Raw genomic sequence first — 20,680 nt, 5'->3', positions numbered from 1 at the left:
CTCTGTGCCTTCACAGTTTTCTTCTTCTTTTCAAACATACTGAAACGAACTATATAGGAAATGCAATTGGATTAAATGGAGTATGTGTGGCCAGTCTCCCAGCTTTGGCTGGGCTGAAATTCTTTGAGATGGTCAAGTGTGTCTGATTTGCCGCTGCAGCATTTGAACTATGATTACAGGGGAGCCCACTCTCAGCAGCAGTGAGCATTACTATTTTGTTTTTTTCAGAGCCACAAGTTAAAAGTGTTTTTTGATTTTCTTTGTTGCTCTTCTTCAGGCTCTAAAAAACTTGAGCACAGAGGAAAGCTCCCAGCACAAAGGGGAGTCCATAATTGTTTTTCTTTTCTTTGTTTTTCCACAGTTAACATTCACTTTGCCAACCTGTTGTAAGACTTTGCCTAATCGTTTGTAAAGGCTTATCAATTGGTGTTCCTAGGCATTCATTGTTGTCAGTCTTTTTTGTGGGAGCCATTAAGAGCTGATGATTCTCATGGCCAAAGCACTGAAATGAGGTCAAATTTAAAACCTATTAAGTTTTACTTAACCTTATTGGAATTGTCTGCATTTACATAGCATATTTATCCAAATGTTTGACACACTGTTGACAGCGAGCTACCATGCAAGGTGCAGTCTTGCCACATGTTGTACTTCAACATGTGGACAGCAGGAGCTGGATATCAAACTGGCAAACGTGATAAGTGGACAATCTGCTCTACCTCTACCTATTGCAGAAGAAGATTGAGTTTTTTTTTTTTTTTTTTTTTAAAACAATAATGATTAAACAAGGGTTTGGGCAATAGGAAGCAAAACTAAACAAAGCTAAGATGGAAGATGAAATTCGGACAGGACAGATCCTAAATAAGTAAATAATTAAATGAATGAAAAATGTTGTTTTAATATTAATATACTTAGTTGGTCCACTGCATGTCATGTGTTATTAGTGCGGGAAAAGAAAGAGACTAAAAAGAAAACCATCAGTCTATCGGGTCTGTCATCCTACCACATTTCCCCAATGAGCCCTTAACAATGCACCTTATTCTTTCAGGTTTGGCAAAATTAAGGACATCTCTTATCCCAGCGTGTGGGAGGGGGGACATTTTGATTTCCACTTCAGCAATATCAGCCATCTGGCCACCTCTTGGGAGGAGAGAGATGCTGTAGGTGGAATTAGGTTCAATCAATGTTCCTGTAGCCTTTGATAATGATCTGAAGAGTTCCTTCCAGTAGGATTGTAAAAAAGGGCAAGACCAGCATATATGTACATGGCTCGCTGGTGCATGGTGATGCCTGTCACATATTGAATCTACATTTTTATAGATTTTTGAGAGCCTAACCTTTATCAGATGGGTGCAATGTAGAATGTTGTACTGTACCAGTCCATGGTTTGCACAGACAGATGACTTGTATCTTTATTAAGAGCATCCTCCCAAAGTTCCTCAGAAATGTCTTCTCCAAGATCCAACTCCCAAAGTGATTTAATGGAGTTTAAGGAGTCTACATGTAAGGAATGAATCTGAGCGTACAATAATCCCTTTCAAAGCAGGTAATGGCTTAAGAAAGGTAGATTAGAAAACTGAGAGAATGTCCTACTATTGAAAGTATGAATCTGTAGGTACCTGAAGAAGTATTGATTAGCTAAAGCAAACTTTTTAGGGAACTGTTGGAAAGATGCATGATGCAAAAATGTTGTGAATGTACAATCCAACAGAGATGGGGGGGAAAACACAGTTGTCAGCTACTAGGGCTAATGTTGAGTATGTTTGGAGACCAAAACTGCCTAAACTGGTTCAACATGTTCAGGGACATTTTTACATTTTTCATGTAGCTTGAAGAGGGGCTCTTAATAGGAGAATTAACAAATGAAAACAGTGACACTAGCTAACATGAGTCAGCTTTCAGTTTAGGCCAGACAGGTGGGGAGTTATGTAAATCAAATTGTAGCCAGGGCAGTATCATTCCACAATTGGATGCCGATTATTAGAACTTCAGATTTGAAAGATCCATTCCCCCAACGTCTTTGGGCTCTGTAATTGCTGCAACTGGTCTGGCTTAGGGACCCACCATAATCCCTTAATGACAAACTGTGACCCAAATTAAGGAAAATGTTCAACTTCTCAAATGTATGTAACGTACATAACACTTCAGTAACTGTACTATTAAAACTATTCAGTCACTTATTCAAGCAATAAAACATTAAATACAAAATAATTGAAAAAGTGCAACTATGACAACTAACACTGCACTATGGAAACAATTCAGTTTCTTCAGCAGCAGTTTTTATCCACAAACTCAAAATAAATTAAACAAATGTGCAATTCAAAAAGATTCAAGTATACAGAATTATTTTTTCTTCTGATAACCTTATCAGTAGGTAAATACTGAAAAACATGGTGCTTTGAAGAAAATTAAGCAGCACTCACAGCAGGTGTAACAATGACATCACTCACTTCAATCTTACAGCAGGTGTAATACTGACATCATAGACCTGAGTTTGGAGGAGTTAATGAGAGAACTGAGGATGTTTCCATCTCCAGAGATGTTCAATTAGGTTGAACTCTTGTATTGGCAGTGTGCTTAGGGTCATTGTCCTGTTGGAATATGAACATTCGGCTTTGGAATAGAATAATTAATTCAAAGAAAACAGTCACCGGAAACCTGGCAACAAACAAATCACTGGGATCCCGAAGTAGAGTATTTTTTGTTGAATGAACTGAACTGGAGTGAACTGACAGTGATTACCGGGAAATCCCGTAGTGGAGTGTTTTTGTAGTGTGGACTGAACCTAACTTTGATATCTTTCTTTTGTCTCTAATATAACCATTTTCTGCTGTTATTTGCCACTGTGTTTGTGTTTAAGAAATGCATTCAGGGGTATGTGTGTTGTGGGCTTTGATTTTTGATAATAGATTGATCAAACCATTACACATGACAACGATATAACTGATAACCCATCTTTGAAATGTGTCCTTGGTAAGATAATTGTAATTTCTGTATCGCCCCCAGCCTCTGAACTATGAGAAGAGAAAAGTTCACACACTCAACATTGAAGGCTCCAACACTTACCCAGACTCACACTTCTCCCACCTGGGACCATTTAAGGATTCCACATCACTACGAGTCATTGTGGGTGATGTGGATGAGCCTCCAGTCTTCTCCATGGACTACTACATCATGGATGTGTATGAAAACTCACCTGTCGGCACCCAGGTTGGCACTGTAACTGCCATTGACCCTGATAGCACCAACAGCGCTGTCAGGTAAGGAAAATAGTCAACGATGTGATGTGAATGTAGGTGTTTTTTTATGTGCGGGTGTGGTAGTTTTTGGTGTAAGAGTGTCCATACAAGACTTCAGCAGAGCAAGTAAACATTTACAAAGCCCCAAGGCTTGTTCCCAAGGATGTTCAGCTCCTAAACTTCCTGGGAGCTTGGCAAATACAATGGGAAATAACTTTTCAGTGAAAAGGGAGGCACCTTGTTTCCAACTCAACTTTTCCATTGATGAAATGGAAATCTCAAATGGCTTTTCCTGATACAAAGCACTTCTTATACTTCACTTCAAATATTTATGAATATTTGAAGTGAATGAAAAAAATGGCTTTTTAGTGCTGATTATCAGGGCCAGTTATCCATCCATCCATCCATTGTCTGTAATCGCTTTATCCCTTTTTTATGGGGTTGCGGTGGTTTGCTGGAGCCAATCTCAGCTGTCTCCAGGCGAGGGCAGGGTACACCCCTGGACAAGTCGCCAGCTCCTCGCAGGGCCCTCACAGGAGCAATTTGGGGTTTAGCCTCTTGCTCAAGGACACTTCGACATGCAGCTCAGCTAAGCCCAGAGCCCGGATTTGAACCAATGACCTTCGGATCACTAGCCGACCTGCTCTCCCCGCTGAACTATAGCCGCCCCGGGCCAGTAATCCAATAACCAATAATTATCAATACTTTAGTAAATTGTACTTATTTATTTTTTAAATTGGTTATTCTAAATCATAATACTTAGATTTTCATTTTCACCAGAAATATGTATCCAAATATAATGTATCTGTCTCCTTGGTAACTAACAAATGGTATCTATACCAGACCTGAAAAAACACATCAGTCAATTCATAAATGTGATAATTGCTTCCAGTGAAGTCACTCAGTGTCTGAGTTGCATTGTGGGTAAGGTGACAGATTTTGAAAAAGAAGAAGAGTGTGTACAATACAAAAGTGATATATCTGGTTTTGCTGTAATAATTCGATCATTTCCTTGTAAACTGTCCCACAGTGTTATTTGGTGCAATGTTGGACCAGTGGACTGCTTTACAAAACCTGGAGCCTACATTACCCACAATAAACAATGCATACACATGCAGCTTCCTGTGGAGCCACAAAAGGCATATACTTTTTTGCACATGCAGTAGTACACCCTAAGAACTGCATGATACTGTAAGGTTGGTGGAGTTACCCATTAAAAAATATATAAAAATACATAGTTATGATAATGTGTTTTTGGAGCTGTTTTACATAACCCCCAGACATTATTTAGATTAAGATTGTTGGCTAGGTTTGAAGTTGAGAATCAGTGGTGTAATGAATTAAAAGAATGTCTAACCAAAGGGATGTAGAGGAATAATAAAATCTAAATGCATACTCTATAACACTAACTCTCCATAAGAACAAACTCTGTAATGGAGAAGAACAACACTAGTTTTTTTGGTTTTCATATTGACCATGACTACTAACTGTACTCTCAGTAAATGCACATGCATCATCATCATCATTGGCTGTGCTTCCTCTTTAAATTTTACGTCATTCTACATCACAGGTACTTCATAGAAAATGAGGAAGAAAGACCCCTGTATTTCACTATCGGAGTGAACAGTGGCATCATCAGGACTACACAGGTTCTGGACCGGGAGGGGACGGCATGGCACAACATCACTGTGATGGCTGCAGAGGTTGGTAAGTTCACAGCAACAGCAGACCAGATCAAACTGTCTCCTCTCTGTTAATCTGCATATTCAGCCATTAGCATTAAATCCATTTTTTTCCCCTCCTAGTTGGTGGGATTGATGGTAGGGCAGGTGTGGTTATCAGAAATTAACAAATATTCATAGTCATGAGTAAAATTAGATTAATCAAAATTAATCTGATTAAATGTAATAATCAAATCATTAAAACTGGGCACCACCCTGGAATCAGGGGCCAATAACCAGACCAAAAACAGTCTCAAAAGAAGGATTCACTTTAAATGTAAATATTTGTAAAATATCTAGAATTAAAGAAACAGTGAGGGAAATGAATCCGAGCTCTGACCATCACAACCAGTAAATACCACAAAACATATACACAAAATAATCACAGAAAACTGCTCTGTACAATACAATAGAATTTCTTAATGGTGGCAAATTGATAAAATCAATAATACTTCAATCAACAAAAATCATCATTCAACTACAGCAGCTAAACTATGAAACTAAATCACTGAAACAATCTCAAACAAAAAATTGCAAACAAGCATGCAGTGTGTGTGTGTGGGTGTGTGTATGTGTGCAAGGCTTGAAGATACCATGACGGAAAACTTTTCTCTCATATGCTCTTTTGAATACACACAAGACATTGCTCCACAAAGGTAGCGGTTCGATGTTGTTCCATGGGACAACCATATCAAATGTTATAGCGAGATCATTAACCTGACGTCTCCAACAAGTCGCTCATAAGATTACGCGTTTGTGTCACTAGAACATATGTGTGTAAGTATACTTGTGGGTTAGTAGGGAGAGAGGGAGGGACAAAGAGAGCCAATGTTCGAAGCATAGCAAAGAGGGAGAAACAGCTGTGGAGACACAATACTCACCTTGCTGTCACGCAGCAGCCATTGAACAAACTCAGGCTCGAATCACCTACGAAGGGAATGCGGCTTATTGTACGCTCGTACGTGAGAAAAGCTAACACTGTAGTGACACAGAGTGCTACAGAAGAGGATTAGGGCCACATGTGAATTTTCTTTTCAGTTCTGACTTTAAGTTTAATCTCAGAATTCTGACTTTATTCTCAGAATTCTGACTTTTTTCTCAGAATTCTGAAAGAAAAACAAGCAACAAACAATGTAAAACTCACAGCAAATAAAAAGAACTCTGCAGTCCAAAAAAACTCACAATCAATGTAGCTGAAAAGCATACAATACATGCTAACGTCTAGTATCTGCCCCTCACTAATTAAGCCTCACGTGTAGTGCGTGTCTTCTTTAACACAGCTCGCTTTCTCAGCGTGGATTAAAGGCATTCCAGTGTCCTGCAGTAGCTGTTTGAAAGGCAAAGTCAAAGTGGGTAAAGAAACAGGTCAAAGCAGTGTTTCCTGAGGGGAATCCTCCTTCTAAAGGCATGAGAGAGGCTGGTTGCACAGCGTTGTCTCTGGAACGTGTAAACACAGCACAAGTTTGGTTCATCCAGTGAGGGTAAAGACTGCGGCCTAGTCGGGTGAATCCAAACATTTGTGTGCTTTTTTTAGTAACAATTGTGCAGACTAAAGCCGATGCTTCCAGCAACACATTACGATGGGACTGCTTTGAAACTGGTGTGCAGCTGTTATTAGATTCTCCTTGTATCCGGTCACTGTGGAAATGACGATGTGTTCAGGTGCACTCTCAGACAATAGGAGATGGAAGATTTCAAACCTGGGGGGACTGTGGCAATCAGGCGCCACCTCACTGGCCATTAGGGTCATTGCACTTTCCTTTGCTTTCCAGGCTTTGTTAGTGCAAGGAGGCCGCATTTAACTTTGGTCTACATGCAGGCCACTCTGTCAGAGCCATGTGGTGAGGATACCAACACAGCTAGCTATCCAAAAGCTCTCCACCCATCGACCCAAGCATCCACCCACCTCGGTACTGTTTCCGCTGTCTTCATACTTATCTCAGTATCTTGGAGGCTGTTTTCAGCACCAATGCTGTGTCCAGACTATATTGGACATACATACAGTATGTGTAGCATACAACTACTAAGAATAATAAAAGTCTATAAAATTATTTCAACCATTTCAGCCAGTGCAGATGAATAACTTCAGGGATTACATTTCTATTCTTTGAAGCTTCCAATGACCTCAAACACAAACAGAAAAGATAGTGGTCATTTTTAATAGGCGACTTAACACTGTGAATTAATGTGGAATATCCGTTAAGACACATTGAGTAATCTGACAGGACGTCTGTGTAGATGAGATTATGTGTTCCCTGACGGCATCTGAGGAAAAGTCCATCAGTTCTTTTTTTCTTGATCCTCCTCTCTCATTTCTCTCCAGCTGATGCTTATCTTGCCAACTACCCTTTCCCCTACCCTTTACTGCACTGTGGTGTGAGTAATGGACATTGATAAATGTCATGGAGCTCAGTCACCCTGATTCCAAGTCTCTAGGGATTAATCTAAGATCCAAACCTCATTTGCAGGAGGGATGACGACAATGTAATTTAAGACCCAAGATGTAACGACATGGACGTGTCACCTCATGCCAGTGGCAAATTAACCTCAATACTAGGGTTTGTCTTCATGAGAGTATAGTCAATGGGAACTTTTTTGTTCTCAACAAAATAAAACAATGATCTGACTGACAGCTGGTGTATAGAACAGCAGGGTTGATTCAGAGCATGTCTTTGTGATCACTTTAAAATAAAAACTCTTCCACCAGCTTGTCTAGTTGTTCCCTATAAAATCAAGAGCACAGCTAAAGAAAAATTCTCACTTTAAAGTTGTATCAGCTTTATCTAATCAATATTGATTCTACAACTTAGCCACGCTATACAACGAAACACTTTGCTGGTAAAGAGGTAAACATGCATCCCAAGTTGGTGTGTGTGCTCTTGGACAAAGAGGGCATTCTGACCTGTTTTTACCTTCGGTCCAGAGTTATCCAATCACAAGTGGACGGCTTAAACACAGAATTATCGAGAATTATCGTCATGTATAACATTTGCAGTATTTGCAAGAAAGCCCAAATAATTAAGAATCTGGTGTAGGCAACATGTCACAAAGTTCATAAGGTTTCTCCTAAAGCAAAAACTCACAAAACAGAGACATTTTTATATGTCTGGAGACTTTCTCCTCAGTCTAAGTAACTAAGAAGACTATATCAGTAACTGTTTATTGCAATTGTTAAACTTGACATGTTGTCAATAAAATATTTTCTTCCTTCATGCATGTTATTTATGAAAATCAGTTGAAACGGACGTGAAATATTGGCAGGTAAGATGCAGGCCGGTACGGCGATGCCACTTCAAAATGACAACATAGGAAACATCTTAATGTTATGCATTTAATGCTGAATTTATGAGACACAAAGGATTTTGAATTTGCCATAGCTGAAGAACTCGCAAGGTCTTATGTTTCTTCTCATGCAACATTTCTCCAACAAATCTTAAAATCATAGTTACTAGTTCAATGGTTTAGTTGAAGCAGACTGTGTTCACAAACATCTGCAGATAACATTATCAGGTTAAACCCAAACATGTAATTGACTTTACCAAACATTCACCAAATGAATATTATACAACATGAAATTATTCTGCATTTTGTTGGCTTCTACTTCGTGTTTCACAGAGGACATCAGTTGAGTAGACTGTCACCATGGGAATTTTACCCAAGGAAAAGTTATTTACCTCAGATTAAGACTGATATTCAAAGACACTGACGTTTGTAATTCTACAAGGCAAGAGACGTGGTTCCATTAAACAATTCTTTATTTTAAAACACACACAATACTAATAAAATGTCAGGAAACACAATATAGACAATTAAGGAGGGGGGAAAGGAAATGGCCAAGGCTCAGGCTTACCAGTGGTGAGGTGGGCGACCAGAAGTGAGGCCACCAGAGGCATCAATGGTGGGGCTAAGCAGCCACGTATGGATAAATGAGAAATTTCCGTCATGGTGAGCAAAATCCTATAATGAAGAACAGTCATTTAGCTTCTGCACGGTAGAGAGCGTCAAGTCTGAGAAAGCGGAGAGGGTCCAAAACAAGCATCAACAAAATCATGCACATCTAGTTTTAACACGCTAACAAAACGGATAAATGAAGGCACAACCAATACAGACACCGCTCTCATACCTGCTGCTGCAGCAGACATCCGGCGCACCGGAAATGAGGTTTTTGGCAGGGAGTGACCAGAGGACCACTACCTGTCTGCATACAATAATTGGCTGTCAATCACCAAGCAGTTATGTAGACTGGGCAGGTGGAATGAAACAGCTGCAATGACAAGGGAGCTGGAGAGTACTTGGAAAGACCCCAAACCCATACCACATATGTGGCTCTTTGCATTATGTAAACGGATTTCCTCCCTTATCTCACTCCAGCGCTGTTGAATATGTTGTGATACTTTGATCTTGCCGCCATGCAGTCATGGTTCACTTGGAGCTCTCAATAGTACCAAACAGTGCGAAAGCCATTGATCAAAATCATGGGAGCAGTTTTAAAATACTTTTTATTTTTATTTTTATTTGTAGCTCTAATTTGGCTGAGGACAGGCCTTTTAGGATGAGTAATTTCCAAAAGTGTTTAATGGAGACACAACATTTTAGAGCTTAATAAATTACATATTCCTGTACAGAACTCACAGCCACATAGTCAGTGTGTCAAAAAATTACAATTTGTTCCTAATTGGTACAGTGAACTTAAATCTAGTTGCCCATTGATCTCTGTTTTGTTTAATCTCAGATGGAAGGCAGTTTTCCCACAATGCTTAGTAATGGGCAACAGTATAAAGTAACTGCACTTTTACTTCAGTTCTACACTTACAATTGAGGTACTTTCACTTCATTTTGATTTTGCTCCTTTCCACTAAAATTACAGAACCCTACTTTATGGCACACTGCTACTACATTTTTGATCATTTACGTTGCACATTCAGATTTAAATATTATCAAATAAATTATGTAATATGTTTAACATTATTAATAAGATGATCACAATGACTGTCAGATGATTCACAAGAGAGCTAGCTGTATAGTTAATTGCTCTACCTTTGTCAGCTGCAGCATTAATGTACATAACAGTATTTCTACAGTGGCATTGTTACTCTTGCTACGAGAAAAGATCTGAGTACTTCTTCTATCACTGATTTACAGAATGTATGCATTAAATGTTTTTTTTTCTTCTGTGGTCAGAATTATTCACATTCTGATTTCATTTTTGTGTTAAGACACTGACATAAACATGCACACCCAGCGAATATCAGTGAACGCCATTAACTGCTCAGTTTGAGCCAAGAGAGAAGTTATTTCCAATAGTAGCAAATAAACCAGGATAGCAATGGCATTTAAAATGTCTTTTATGATATATCCAGGTTGAGTGAATGTAAGTTTTTCCATGAATGGGCAGTTTTTGAACAAACCCATTCGACATCCTACAGGGAGCTATGTTGTCAGAAAGCATGCAAGGAAAGTTTGCATCTGAAGGAGAAATATTATTCCTTTGAGGACAACAATGTGAACATCTTGGCCAGAGAAGACAAATGGCTTGAAAGAGGAGTAAAAGAATCCATCTATGTCAAACTGGAATGGCTGTCTTTGAACAGAGGAGGTGGCCTACGACATTACTTATCACCCACCTACAATGAAGTACTGAGTTCCCTCCCCAGACAGCTTAACAGCTATTCCCACCTGGGCGCACCTAGGCCTGGCAACCAACATGAAGGCCAGTTGGGTCAACCCAGAAGTGGCCCTAACAACTCCTAAACTCAGAGGTCACGTGTCCTTATTGACTTTGTAAGGATGGCGACGACTTCGCTTATAATCCTGCAACTCCCGTCCAGTTAGAACTGAAGAAGCCTCTTGGATGAGAGGTGAAACGTCTTCAACAAACTGAAACAAATCCAGTTGCCTACGATACAGCACTTAGATTTACCATGACCTGGATGACGGAGAACCTTCATCACCACATTAGCCACTGTTGCTCTCTGTTAGTGGAGCCACTGAGATGAGGCATTGAGAATGTTCATAAAGTCAGAAAATCCGACCCGAGATCTTCAAAAAGAAATCCACAGTCCAGCAGTGTTTAAACAACTTAATCAAATCATTGACTAGGCTAGGCTTGTAGAGACAACTGGGAGAGACAGTCTTATTTTCATGCCATGTATCAATCAGCTCACATATGGCCAATAGCAAGGTGATTAATATATGTAAGATGCTGCAATAATACATGTTGCTACCAATTGTTACATTGAGCCCCATTCATAAACTTGAAATCTAATTTCTAATGTCACTATGTTTTGTGGAATACAGCAACTTGTAATATGTCTTCTTCATTATTATTTACACCCAACATATCAACTTTTCTTGAGGTCTGTTGTACTGTACATGTTCTGTTATAACTACTCAAGACTTCATTCTTCATTCTCAGTCGTCTACCACAGGTGCTGTTGAACAGGTCGAAACTGAACAATGTAGGCAGAATATTCAGCCCAATGATGTATGCCAGAGCAAACAGTAGAACAAACTATATGATGTACCACCATGAAATTAGAGGCCTCATTATAATTGGTAATGTAAGTGTTTGTGTCAATTATTTTTTTGTCTATATCGCAGATCTTCTTCTGCTCTTTCATCAGTAAAGTCAGCACAGAGTTACATATCTGCTTTGCAGTGGTTTATAGCAGAGAGGTCACAGGTTACCAAAGGTTACCTTCATTCTGTTTGCAGTTGAAACTGGATCAAAAAGTTCAGCTCTATGGTAAATTAGAGGTTTTTTTTTTCTTTTTTTCCCCAGATATAGTATCTGACCTCAGGTAACTCAGATCCGATCAGAAAATGCCGCACTTGCAGTTGCGAGCTGCTCTCCAGACACACTCTATAAGCCTTCTCTAATGGGATGAGCTGAGAGGAGCCCATCAAAGCAGAGCACAGAGGTGGAGAAAGGATTTAGACAAGAAGAGATGACAGGGTGGGGAGAAATGAGAGAGTTAAGGACAGGAGAGAGTATGAAAAAGACCTAAGGACTGCAGTTTATACTTCAAACCCACTTTACTCTCCCAACAGCTGGAAGTTTAACTGTACTGTTAAGGGAAATAGAGCATGATATTTGATGACTTTACCTGAAAAAAATGTAAGGAAAGCAAATCAGTCGTACTTTTAATCATTCCACCAGCAACATTATGTTACACCCCTGCTCTGTTATCAGACATCAAAACCTCAGGAATGCCATACCTGTCAACAATCGACTTGATATGAACAATAACATTGGTAGACCTGGTGTGAGATAACTGTGAAATCTCAATAATCAATGACAAATAGGTTTTGCTCTCCAGCAGAAACAGGTCCATCGCTAACTTTTGCCATGATCTTTCTGAGAATTCAGATGGCATAAACTGGCCGAGTCCAGGCCACCACACAGACTGACGAGAATGGCTTCTGCACTTCTCCATACCCTGATGTCCTTCATGCAGTTTTGGTAACAAGTACAACTAACATTGTCAGCTTTTAGTTGCTCTTTCAGGTTTTCCATGTATTGGGGACTTACAGGTAGATTTTCTATGTCGTAGTCTGTGTAAATACTGGTGTTTTCCATCAGCCCTAGTTCCTCTATAGACATGTGTGACGTCACCGGTGAGCGCGACAGTGTGTCTGCTGTCCAAAGTGACTTCCCTTGCATGTGCACTATGGAATAAGACTAATGCATCAGCCTCATCCTGAAGTGCTGGATTCTTGGTGGCAATAGATCCAGTGCTTGGCCTCCAAGTGGGCTGAGAATGGGGTTCATGGTCAGTCCCAAGGCAGAACTGTTTTCCAATGAGAAATCCCTGAACCGTTTACAGGCCCGCATGAGGCCCAAGGCCTCCTTATCTACCTGTGCATACCGTTGCTCAGTTGGAGTGAGCACCCACAATGCACAAGTTATAGGCTTCCATTCTTCCTTCAACTTTTGGAGAAGAACACCACCCAGCCCATACAATGATGCATCGGCTAACACCTTGGTGTCTCTGTTTGGGTCATACGTAGTGAGGACAGGAGTAGAAGACATTGCTCTCTTCAGCGATTAAAACGCTGTCACCTGGTACACGTCCCAGACCCAGGAGTTTTTCTTAGGGAGGAGGTCATGGAGTGGTTTGTCCTTTTCAGACAGCTGGGGGATGAATTTCCCAGCTGATTGCAAAAGAAAACTCTTCAACTCGCATACATTTTTTGGCTCTTTCATCTCCATGATGGCGTCCAGTTTGCGGAACCTTTTCACTCTGGCAAGCATTCCAAGACTCTGTTCCACTTTGGGTAGAATGTACTTTTCACGGCACATGTGCACGTTTTAGCCAGTCAGGTCCACACACAAGCGTGCAGACTTCCTGTTCTTCTTCGGCACGACCACCATGCCGGCACACCATTCAGTTGGCTGCTCGACGTGGCTGATGACGCTCAGGCTGTCCATACATTGAAACTCTTCTTTGACTTTCCCTAAAGAACAGTACAGGAATCCTCCTAGGGGTTTTCAAGGAAAATGGCACCGCCCCATGTTTAAGCTTGATAGTGTACAGTTGCTGTATCGCACCCAGACTGCTGCAAAGTTTAGAGTAACATGCTTTGATGGTCTCACGGTCTCACTGTCCACATGGATGAGTAAGCCAAGGGCTATAATGGCTGGCTTCCCGAGCAAGGGCATGCTTAGGTTTTTGATCATATAGACCTTCTCCATGGCCTGTTTGGCCCCTCTCCTCAGCTGCAGCTTGACAAACTCTGACACGTCCAGTGGATTCTGTCCTGTTTGGTATTGTTTGCTTGTTTGCTTCTTCTTCTCTTTGTTTTTCTTTTCTGACACTTTCCACATGATGAATAATATGCTCTGAGAACAATGACCATTCCATTGTCATGAGTCCTACCACATTGTCTAGGTGCTATTGCACTTCCTGTGGCATGGGCTTATTTACCATCACTTTAAACAGGCTTTGAGTGCTGCTGTTCAGATTCCAGGTCATTGCCTGTTTCCTCCCTCCATTTTACCTTGAGAGAGTGCAGGAATTTGGTTGGACACTATCTGTCCTTTAGTATTTATCCTCCTAGTTTTGATGGGTCCATCTTCTCTGGATAGGGTTTTCTTTTTCAGCACAGATTGCGGAAACCGTTTAACTCCAAATGGTCCGCCCTGTTACCTTGCACCACCAGGGGCATATTGAAAGCGTGGCAGATTTCTTTCACGTCGCTCCTGCCGTGCTTTCTTCCAGTGCTGTGAACCACTTATTGGCTCCTTCAGTGAGGTCTGGAAGATTGCCTGCCAATCCAATCATGTCGCAAAATAAGCATGGCACGTACTGAGGTTGACCAGGCTTCGTCATGAGGGGACAAGAATGATCTCTTCTTGTTCATCTTTGTAGGGGTTTGGTTCTTGCATCACCACTTTTCCATTTCTGAGTTATGTGTCTTGGTTGTGGTGCTCTTGATCAGATTTTAGCTGGCTTCCTTGACACTCCACCGAACTTCTAAGGGCGTCCTGGATACGATCCAACCGTTGAGAGACTTTGTTGTCTTTACTGTTGTCTGGTGCCATTGTTCCTGTTAGTTTCAGCTTCATTGCCTGAGGTCGAGTTTCTGTTTTCTTTTTTTTTTAATTATTATTTTCTGGTTCTATTTGTAGTTTTGTCAATTCACCTTCAAGTTGTCTCTCATTCTCTTGTAGTCATGACAGTTGCTTGAGCCTTTCTTCAGTCTGTTGTCTTTCACTGCACCAGTTTGCTACTCTTTCATTTGTCTGAGTCTGTGAGTGGAACCGTTCCTTTTTCATCTTGAGGCCGATAGCTTCTTGGGGAGGTCTTTTTTCACCGACACAATGCTCTGGCTCTTAGCTCACTCCTCATCAATATATGTTTGTTCAAGCCAAACATCAGTTCTGACTCCCCATGTTTCACTGCTTTCCTCTGTTGTATAATAATAATTTGTTAAGATCTCGTCTTCAATTACAATCTCCTTCTTCCATATAAATTAATACTTAAACCTTCATTATTATTATTTACTTATTTAATTATAGTTTTTTATTATATTCTTAGGTATTAATATTTATCATTTATTCTGCACACAAAAACAAAAAACATGCTAGCAATGTTAGGTCTTTTATCCACTGATTTTGTTTTGCTCTCGTGTGTTTGCAAAATTATTTTTAATATTGCATCTATAGCGAACCCATCCATTATTTTTAATGTATTTTGTTCCTCAACTTCATCTCATACACAAACACTTCTGTGTTAACTCATACAGTGTATGAATTAACATTGAAGAGTTCTGGCCAATTTTCTCTGCATGTGATCACTCTTAGTTTTATCACCATCCTTCAGTAGTGCACTTAGTGTGCTGTTTTTTCTGGAGTTTTTCAAAGCCCACTGCCCATTCAGACCCTACTCCCCAACTGGCACTCTGCCACATAAGATATAGGCAGTGTCAGCAGTGCTGTTTGTCTCTCTTTTTCTCAGTTACACTTTTACAAACATTACACAAAATACAACTGTGCACGGTTTGTACTGATATATTATTATTACCATACACTCCTCTTCACGTTTTTTTAGTTTTTGTTTCGGGGAAAAATCTGTTGGTGAGTTTCACAGCCAGCTCCGTGTGTTGTACTTCTCTCTGAAGTATCCACGAATGTAAGTGGCATTTTGTCACCAGCCCAGTCTGTATTTATCGCCGCACACTTCACCAGTTCCGGAAAGACTTCGACTGCCGAACCTGCTACAATTATGGGAATGTGTAAATTTAACAAGTGTTGGCTTGAACATCCAGAATTCAGTTGGTTAAAAGCCTGAAAAATAATGAATCTGAAGCGCAGTGTATGCACTGCCAGAGGACCCTCAACTTGGGCACACTTGGTGTTAAAGCGTTGGTGTCACACACAAAATCGGAAAAACACCAGTTACCTTCTAAAAGTCTCCAGTGAAGTCACACTATCAAACACTTCTGTACGCCTTTGTCACCAGTTCCCGGTCCAAGTTGCCCAGTTCTGCTTGACCCAAACTCTGTGCTGCCTTTTTCGTCTCGCAGTCAAGCGACATTCAAACCACCTTCATCTCACGCTAAAAGCAGAGGTGCTTTGGATTTTGAACACCATGTGTGTGTGTGTGTGTGTCGTATAGTAACCCTGGTGTGTGTGTGTGTGTGTGTACATAATAAATACATTTGGGCTGTCAAAGTTAATGCGTTAATAACTCGTTAATGCAACATCCTCTTAATGGCGTTGATTTTTATAATAACGCGCGATTAACGCTCGGTATTAAAAAAAAAAAAAAAGAGAAACGCGCATTGTTTGATTTATAGCCGTCGATGGCACCTGTAGTCTTGATCCAGAAGGTGGCAGAAGAATAAGAAAGGGAATCAGAAGAAGAGGAAGCAGGGTTGGCATTTGGGAAAAACACGGTGGACTGAAAAGCGAAAGTGAAAGGAAATGGAGAAAGGACTTATGAATGGCAAATTCACTTTCAAAACACTGCCAGACGGTTCGGTCGATAGTACAAAAGTTATCTGCATGTACTATCGACATGAAAAGAGTTACCATTGAAGTACGTTGAGTCTCAAATATCATTTGCAAGCCAAACACATGGCAGAATCAGAGAGCCCACCGCTCCAAAAGCTGACATCACCATGTTTGATCCCATTTAGGGTAAGGGGATATTTTTTGAGCCTTTTATTTTCCTGAATGATTTGAAGTGTTGAATAAACATTTTCATAAAGCAAGCATATTTACCCTTTCTTATGTTGTTAAAAAGTATTCAGAACATGAAAAAAATACATTAAGGTACATTTAGAACAGAAAAAAATTTGCCAAAAAAATTGCGATTCATTTGCGGTTAATCACGAGTTAACTCTGGAAAAAATTTGATTAATCGCGATTTAAAAAATTAATCGTTTGACAGCCCTAAAATAAATAAATGTATTTATATTTATTTATTTGTTTGATATATATATACATACATACATACATACACACACGCACGCACGCACGCACGCACGCACGCACGCACACACACACACACTAAAGTTATTATAGTTAAATCAATTAAATTCCCAGATAAAAACTAAATGAAATTTAAAAAACTATAATAACCCTGACACATTTACTCACTCCATTCTTAATTGTTTGAGTTGCTGAATGGCAATACATTTAGTTATTTTTGAAAGTAATTCAGGACTTTATTTTTCCTTACTTTTTTGTACTTCGTGTAGGTCTTAAATTTTGTTCAAACTGGTCTTAAAAAGGTCTTAAAAAGTCTTAAATTTGACTTGTTCAAACCTGCAGAGACCCTGTTTTAGTCTGAAATAAACTTCTTCAACATTCAGATTTAAAAAGAAACCTACATTTTTCAAACTGTCTCTTGAATATACTTTCTCAACATCAGAGACCTCTGATTAGTTTTCCCTCATCACTTGCATTTCCTTTCTTAACACCCCTCTTCACTCTGCTATGTTAATTTCTATCTTTTTACTTAGCCATTTCACTCGCTGTTATTGCAAGCCAATTCATATTTTGGGAAAACACCCAATTGAAGTATGACCAACTGGAAACCAGAAGGTAATTATTTTGTAAGTGTAGCAAGTTTTGTTTGCAAATTGTAAAAACATTTTTTAGGGAACACTTAATGGTCAGTTAAACTTCAGGGATATCAATCTGTCCTTTTAGGAAGCAAGAGAGATTGTCGCAACATTTTTGAATCAAGCCCTCATGGGTTGATGATTTTGTTTTCAATTGACCATTGTCATTTTGTTCTCAACAAATTATACAATGTATATCAGTATACATTTAATAATATAATTCTTTTATCAAGATCTGGTGTGTGATTAAGGTGTTACCTTAATTTTTCTGAGCAGTATGTTTTAAATTAAGCACAAACAGTTAAAGTATTTGTGTAAAAACATTTGTATGCCTACATTGTGTTTCTAATACAATTAGGGATACTGTTTTTTTTTGGTTTTTTTTTCCTGGGTTTTCCTTTAATACGGCTGTGACATGGTAATACTTGAATATTTAAGCTACTCCTTTCTATAAGAAACTGTAGCCAAAATTTTGGTGCGAGGAGTGCTTCATAATGTCAGAGATTATTTATCGAGACATTTCTGCTTTCCCTCTTTAAAATTGTATAATTATGTTGATTAGATTGTAGAATCAGTTGGGACTGCAGCTACATTCTTTTATTGGAAGAACTGCAGTTTGGCACTCTTCTGGGGTTTGTTTTTTTCTATGATTAACAAACTGATCGATGCGTCTGCTGGGTGTTGCACAGTCACATTCATGCACACACCAACACATAACCATTTAGGCCTATTAAATTATCTGATTACAAACACTATTGACAATGTAAGCACACTGTCTTTGCTTTATTTTTCATTGTGATTTGTTAGTCTGAATTAGTTTCTCATCCTTGGTCCACAATTTTTTCTCCTCTATATGGTTTCAGTCATGCATCCTTTTTAGCTTTGACTTGAACAAACACAGTCTCGTACATTTCAGCAGAGAGAGATGGCATTAGCAATGACTTACAAAATACTGAGCTATAAAAGGGCTGCAGTAGTATACTGTATGTGAAATATGGCACTGTAACAGGATATAATGAACTGTTGATGTTAAGCCATATATTGTACATGCCTGCAGGCCCCAAGAGGTTCCTATCTCAAGTGATAATCAAACACACTGGTGCAATTTGGGGCACACCTGCAATATGCAATAATGTGAGACTTACAGAGCAACAAAAAGCTACTATACAATAAGTCAAATTAACCTCGTTACAGATGAAAAAAATTAAATACACACAAATAACATACACACTTTAAGCTGTATTTTGTGTCCATTTTCAGATAATCCTCGTTTGGTGAGTCACGTCCCAGTCACCATCCAGGTTTTGGATGTCAATGACAACATTCCAACTATCTCCGGGGGCAACAACATCATCATAGTGTGTGAGAGCACCAAAACTGGACAGGTGGGTTACTGATGCTCGTGTTTAGGAGAAAAAAAAGAAAACTCCCTGAGTGTGTTTCTTTTGCAATGGCCACTGCAACTGGATGATGATGCCATAGAAGATGGTGAATGAAAAAAACAAAATATAAAAAGTTCAGAAATCCATTTGAGTCCAAGTTCCTTCACCTATCCACCTGTTTCCTCAGAAGCCTATGGGGGCTGCCATGACAGATAACTACTTCCGCCGGCGGTTTTCTGTTTCCGGTTGCCTTGCAACTGCATGATGGCCGCTGCCGCTAAGCTAGCCCTAAACAACTAGCGTTAGGTCATAAGTGCTATATTGTTTTTAAAATAAGATCAGGTACAACATGTGCCGTTGTTGGTTGCCACAACAATTCATGAAAATGTAAGTTTTTTTCAGAAACGTCTCGTGTCGTACATCAACAACTTAGTCAAACTTGTCCGTGCCCTGCGCCCTACACGCCATGCTGAGGAAGGAGGAACAGAGACTAGCGCGGCTCGCGGCTTTGACACTAAAATAAATATTTGGGTTTCTGAATATCTTCCACATTATAGCTGCTGCATGACTTCCCTAACCCGACAACGTCCGAGCAGCCGCCTGTCTCCACGACTTCACTTTCCTTCAGCATTATCCACGCTGTATGTTCAGCTTGATTGACACTCTGGCTGGGCGCTACTGCTGCCTTCAGAAATAACTCGCTGTGTTTCTTCAACAGTACTTTCCTATGTTGTTACTGTGCAGGTAGTTGTATGCTTCTGTGCTTTTGTAACTGCGTAATTCTCCACCGTCAACACCTTCAGAAAATATAACATAAGCATTAGCCCGACGTTAGCTACATCGACGTAGCTAACGGTTAGCTACGTCGATGTAGCTAACGTCGGGCTAATGCCGGGCTAATGCTTCATGTCATCTGTCAACTCCGTGAGAACTGTCCTCATGACTTATTAAAACATCTGTTCTGTTTATCCACCGCCGATTTTTATCCATTCTGTCGCTTTCTTTGTGTTAAAAAGCCGGTTTTTAGAGCAAGCATGACAGCTACGCTAGTGTAAATGCCGAGGTCAACCAGCTCAACCGGAAGAGCATAACCGAATATCGCTATGAACCATGGGTAAACTCACGAAGTCAGGAATAAGGTGGATTGTGAGGTAGCTTTGAGCTTTTGTAGCTTCTCCACCTGAAAAATTCACAAACCGGTGGCATTGCTGTTCATTGAAGCCTGTAGGGAACATCAAATGTACCACAGGGTCTCAAATAAACAGGAATTGACAGCATAGTATAGCTTAATGTCATATACAAAGTAAAGTTGTTTTTTTTTACTATTAGTATATTTGAAAGAAATGGGAAATTGGATAGAAAGAAGTTTTTCTGAAAACATCACAAACTGGCATGGTTAATGCGTGACAGGAAGGAAGGCTCTACAGCGGGTGAATCAAACCACCCAGAACATCATGGGTACCCATCTACAGAGCATCAGTGACAGCAGTGAGAAGCAAGTGAGATGACTGCAAAGAGCCCAAAGGGAAACCGAAAGACAACATACACCAAGCCACAGTCTGTTCACCCTGCTGCCATCTGGCAAAGGATAGAGAAGTATCCACTGCCATACCTCCAGACTGAAGAGCAGCTTCCTTCCTCAGGCTGTGAGACTCCTGACCTCAACTTCAACTACCATCCTTTTCTTGGAACTAATAGGGCTACAACTTGCATTTCATTGTACAACCCTGTGTTGTAGAATGACAAATGAATGATAAATGGTTAGTGT

General features: G+C 39.9%; 1 protein-coding gene across 3 annotated transcripts in view; it reads left to right on the top strand.

The window, feature by feature from the left end:
* Positions 1 to 20,680, top strand: part of LOC115572498 (cadherin-18-like) — a 221,630-nt gene that overhangs the window by 163,283 nt on the left and 37,667 nt on the right. For 2 of the 3 annotated variants that reach the window (XM_030402641.1, XM_030402642.1), the window contains exons 7-9: positions 3,004 to 3,257; positions 4,807 to 4,943; positions 18,791 to 18,915. In XM_030402641.1, coding sequence (XP_030258501.1) covers positions 3,004 to 3,257; positions 4,807 to 4,943; positions 18,791 to 18,915 — 516 coding nt within the window. Of the gene's footprint in view, positions 1 to 3,003; positions 3,258 to 4,806; positions 4,944 to 18,790; positions 18,916 to 20,680 lie in introns of those variants that run through there. The other variant, XM_030402643.1, reaches the window with a different exon arrangement.

This window comes from Sparus aurata, chromosome 21, assembly GCF_900880675.1.
Source record: "Sparus aurata chromosome 21, fSpaAur1.1, whole genome shotgun sequence".
NCBI lineage: Eukaryota > Metazoa > Chordata > Actinopteri > Spariformes > Sparidae > Sparus > Sparus aurata.
The sequence above is the reverse complement of the archived record's forward strand: the minus strand, read 5'-3'. Positions and strand labels throughout refer to the sequence as shown.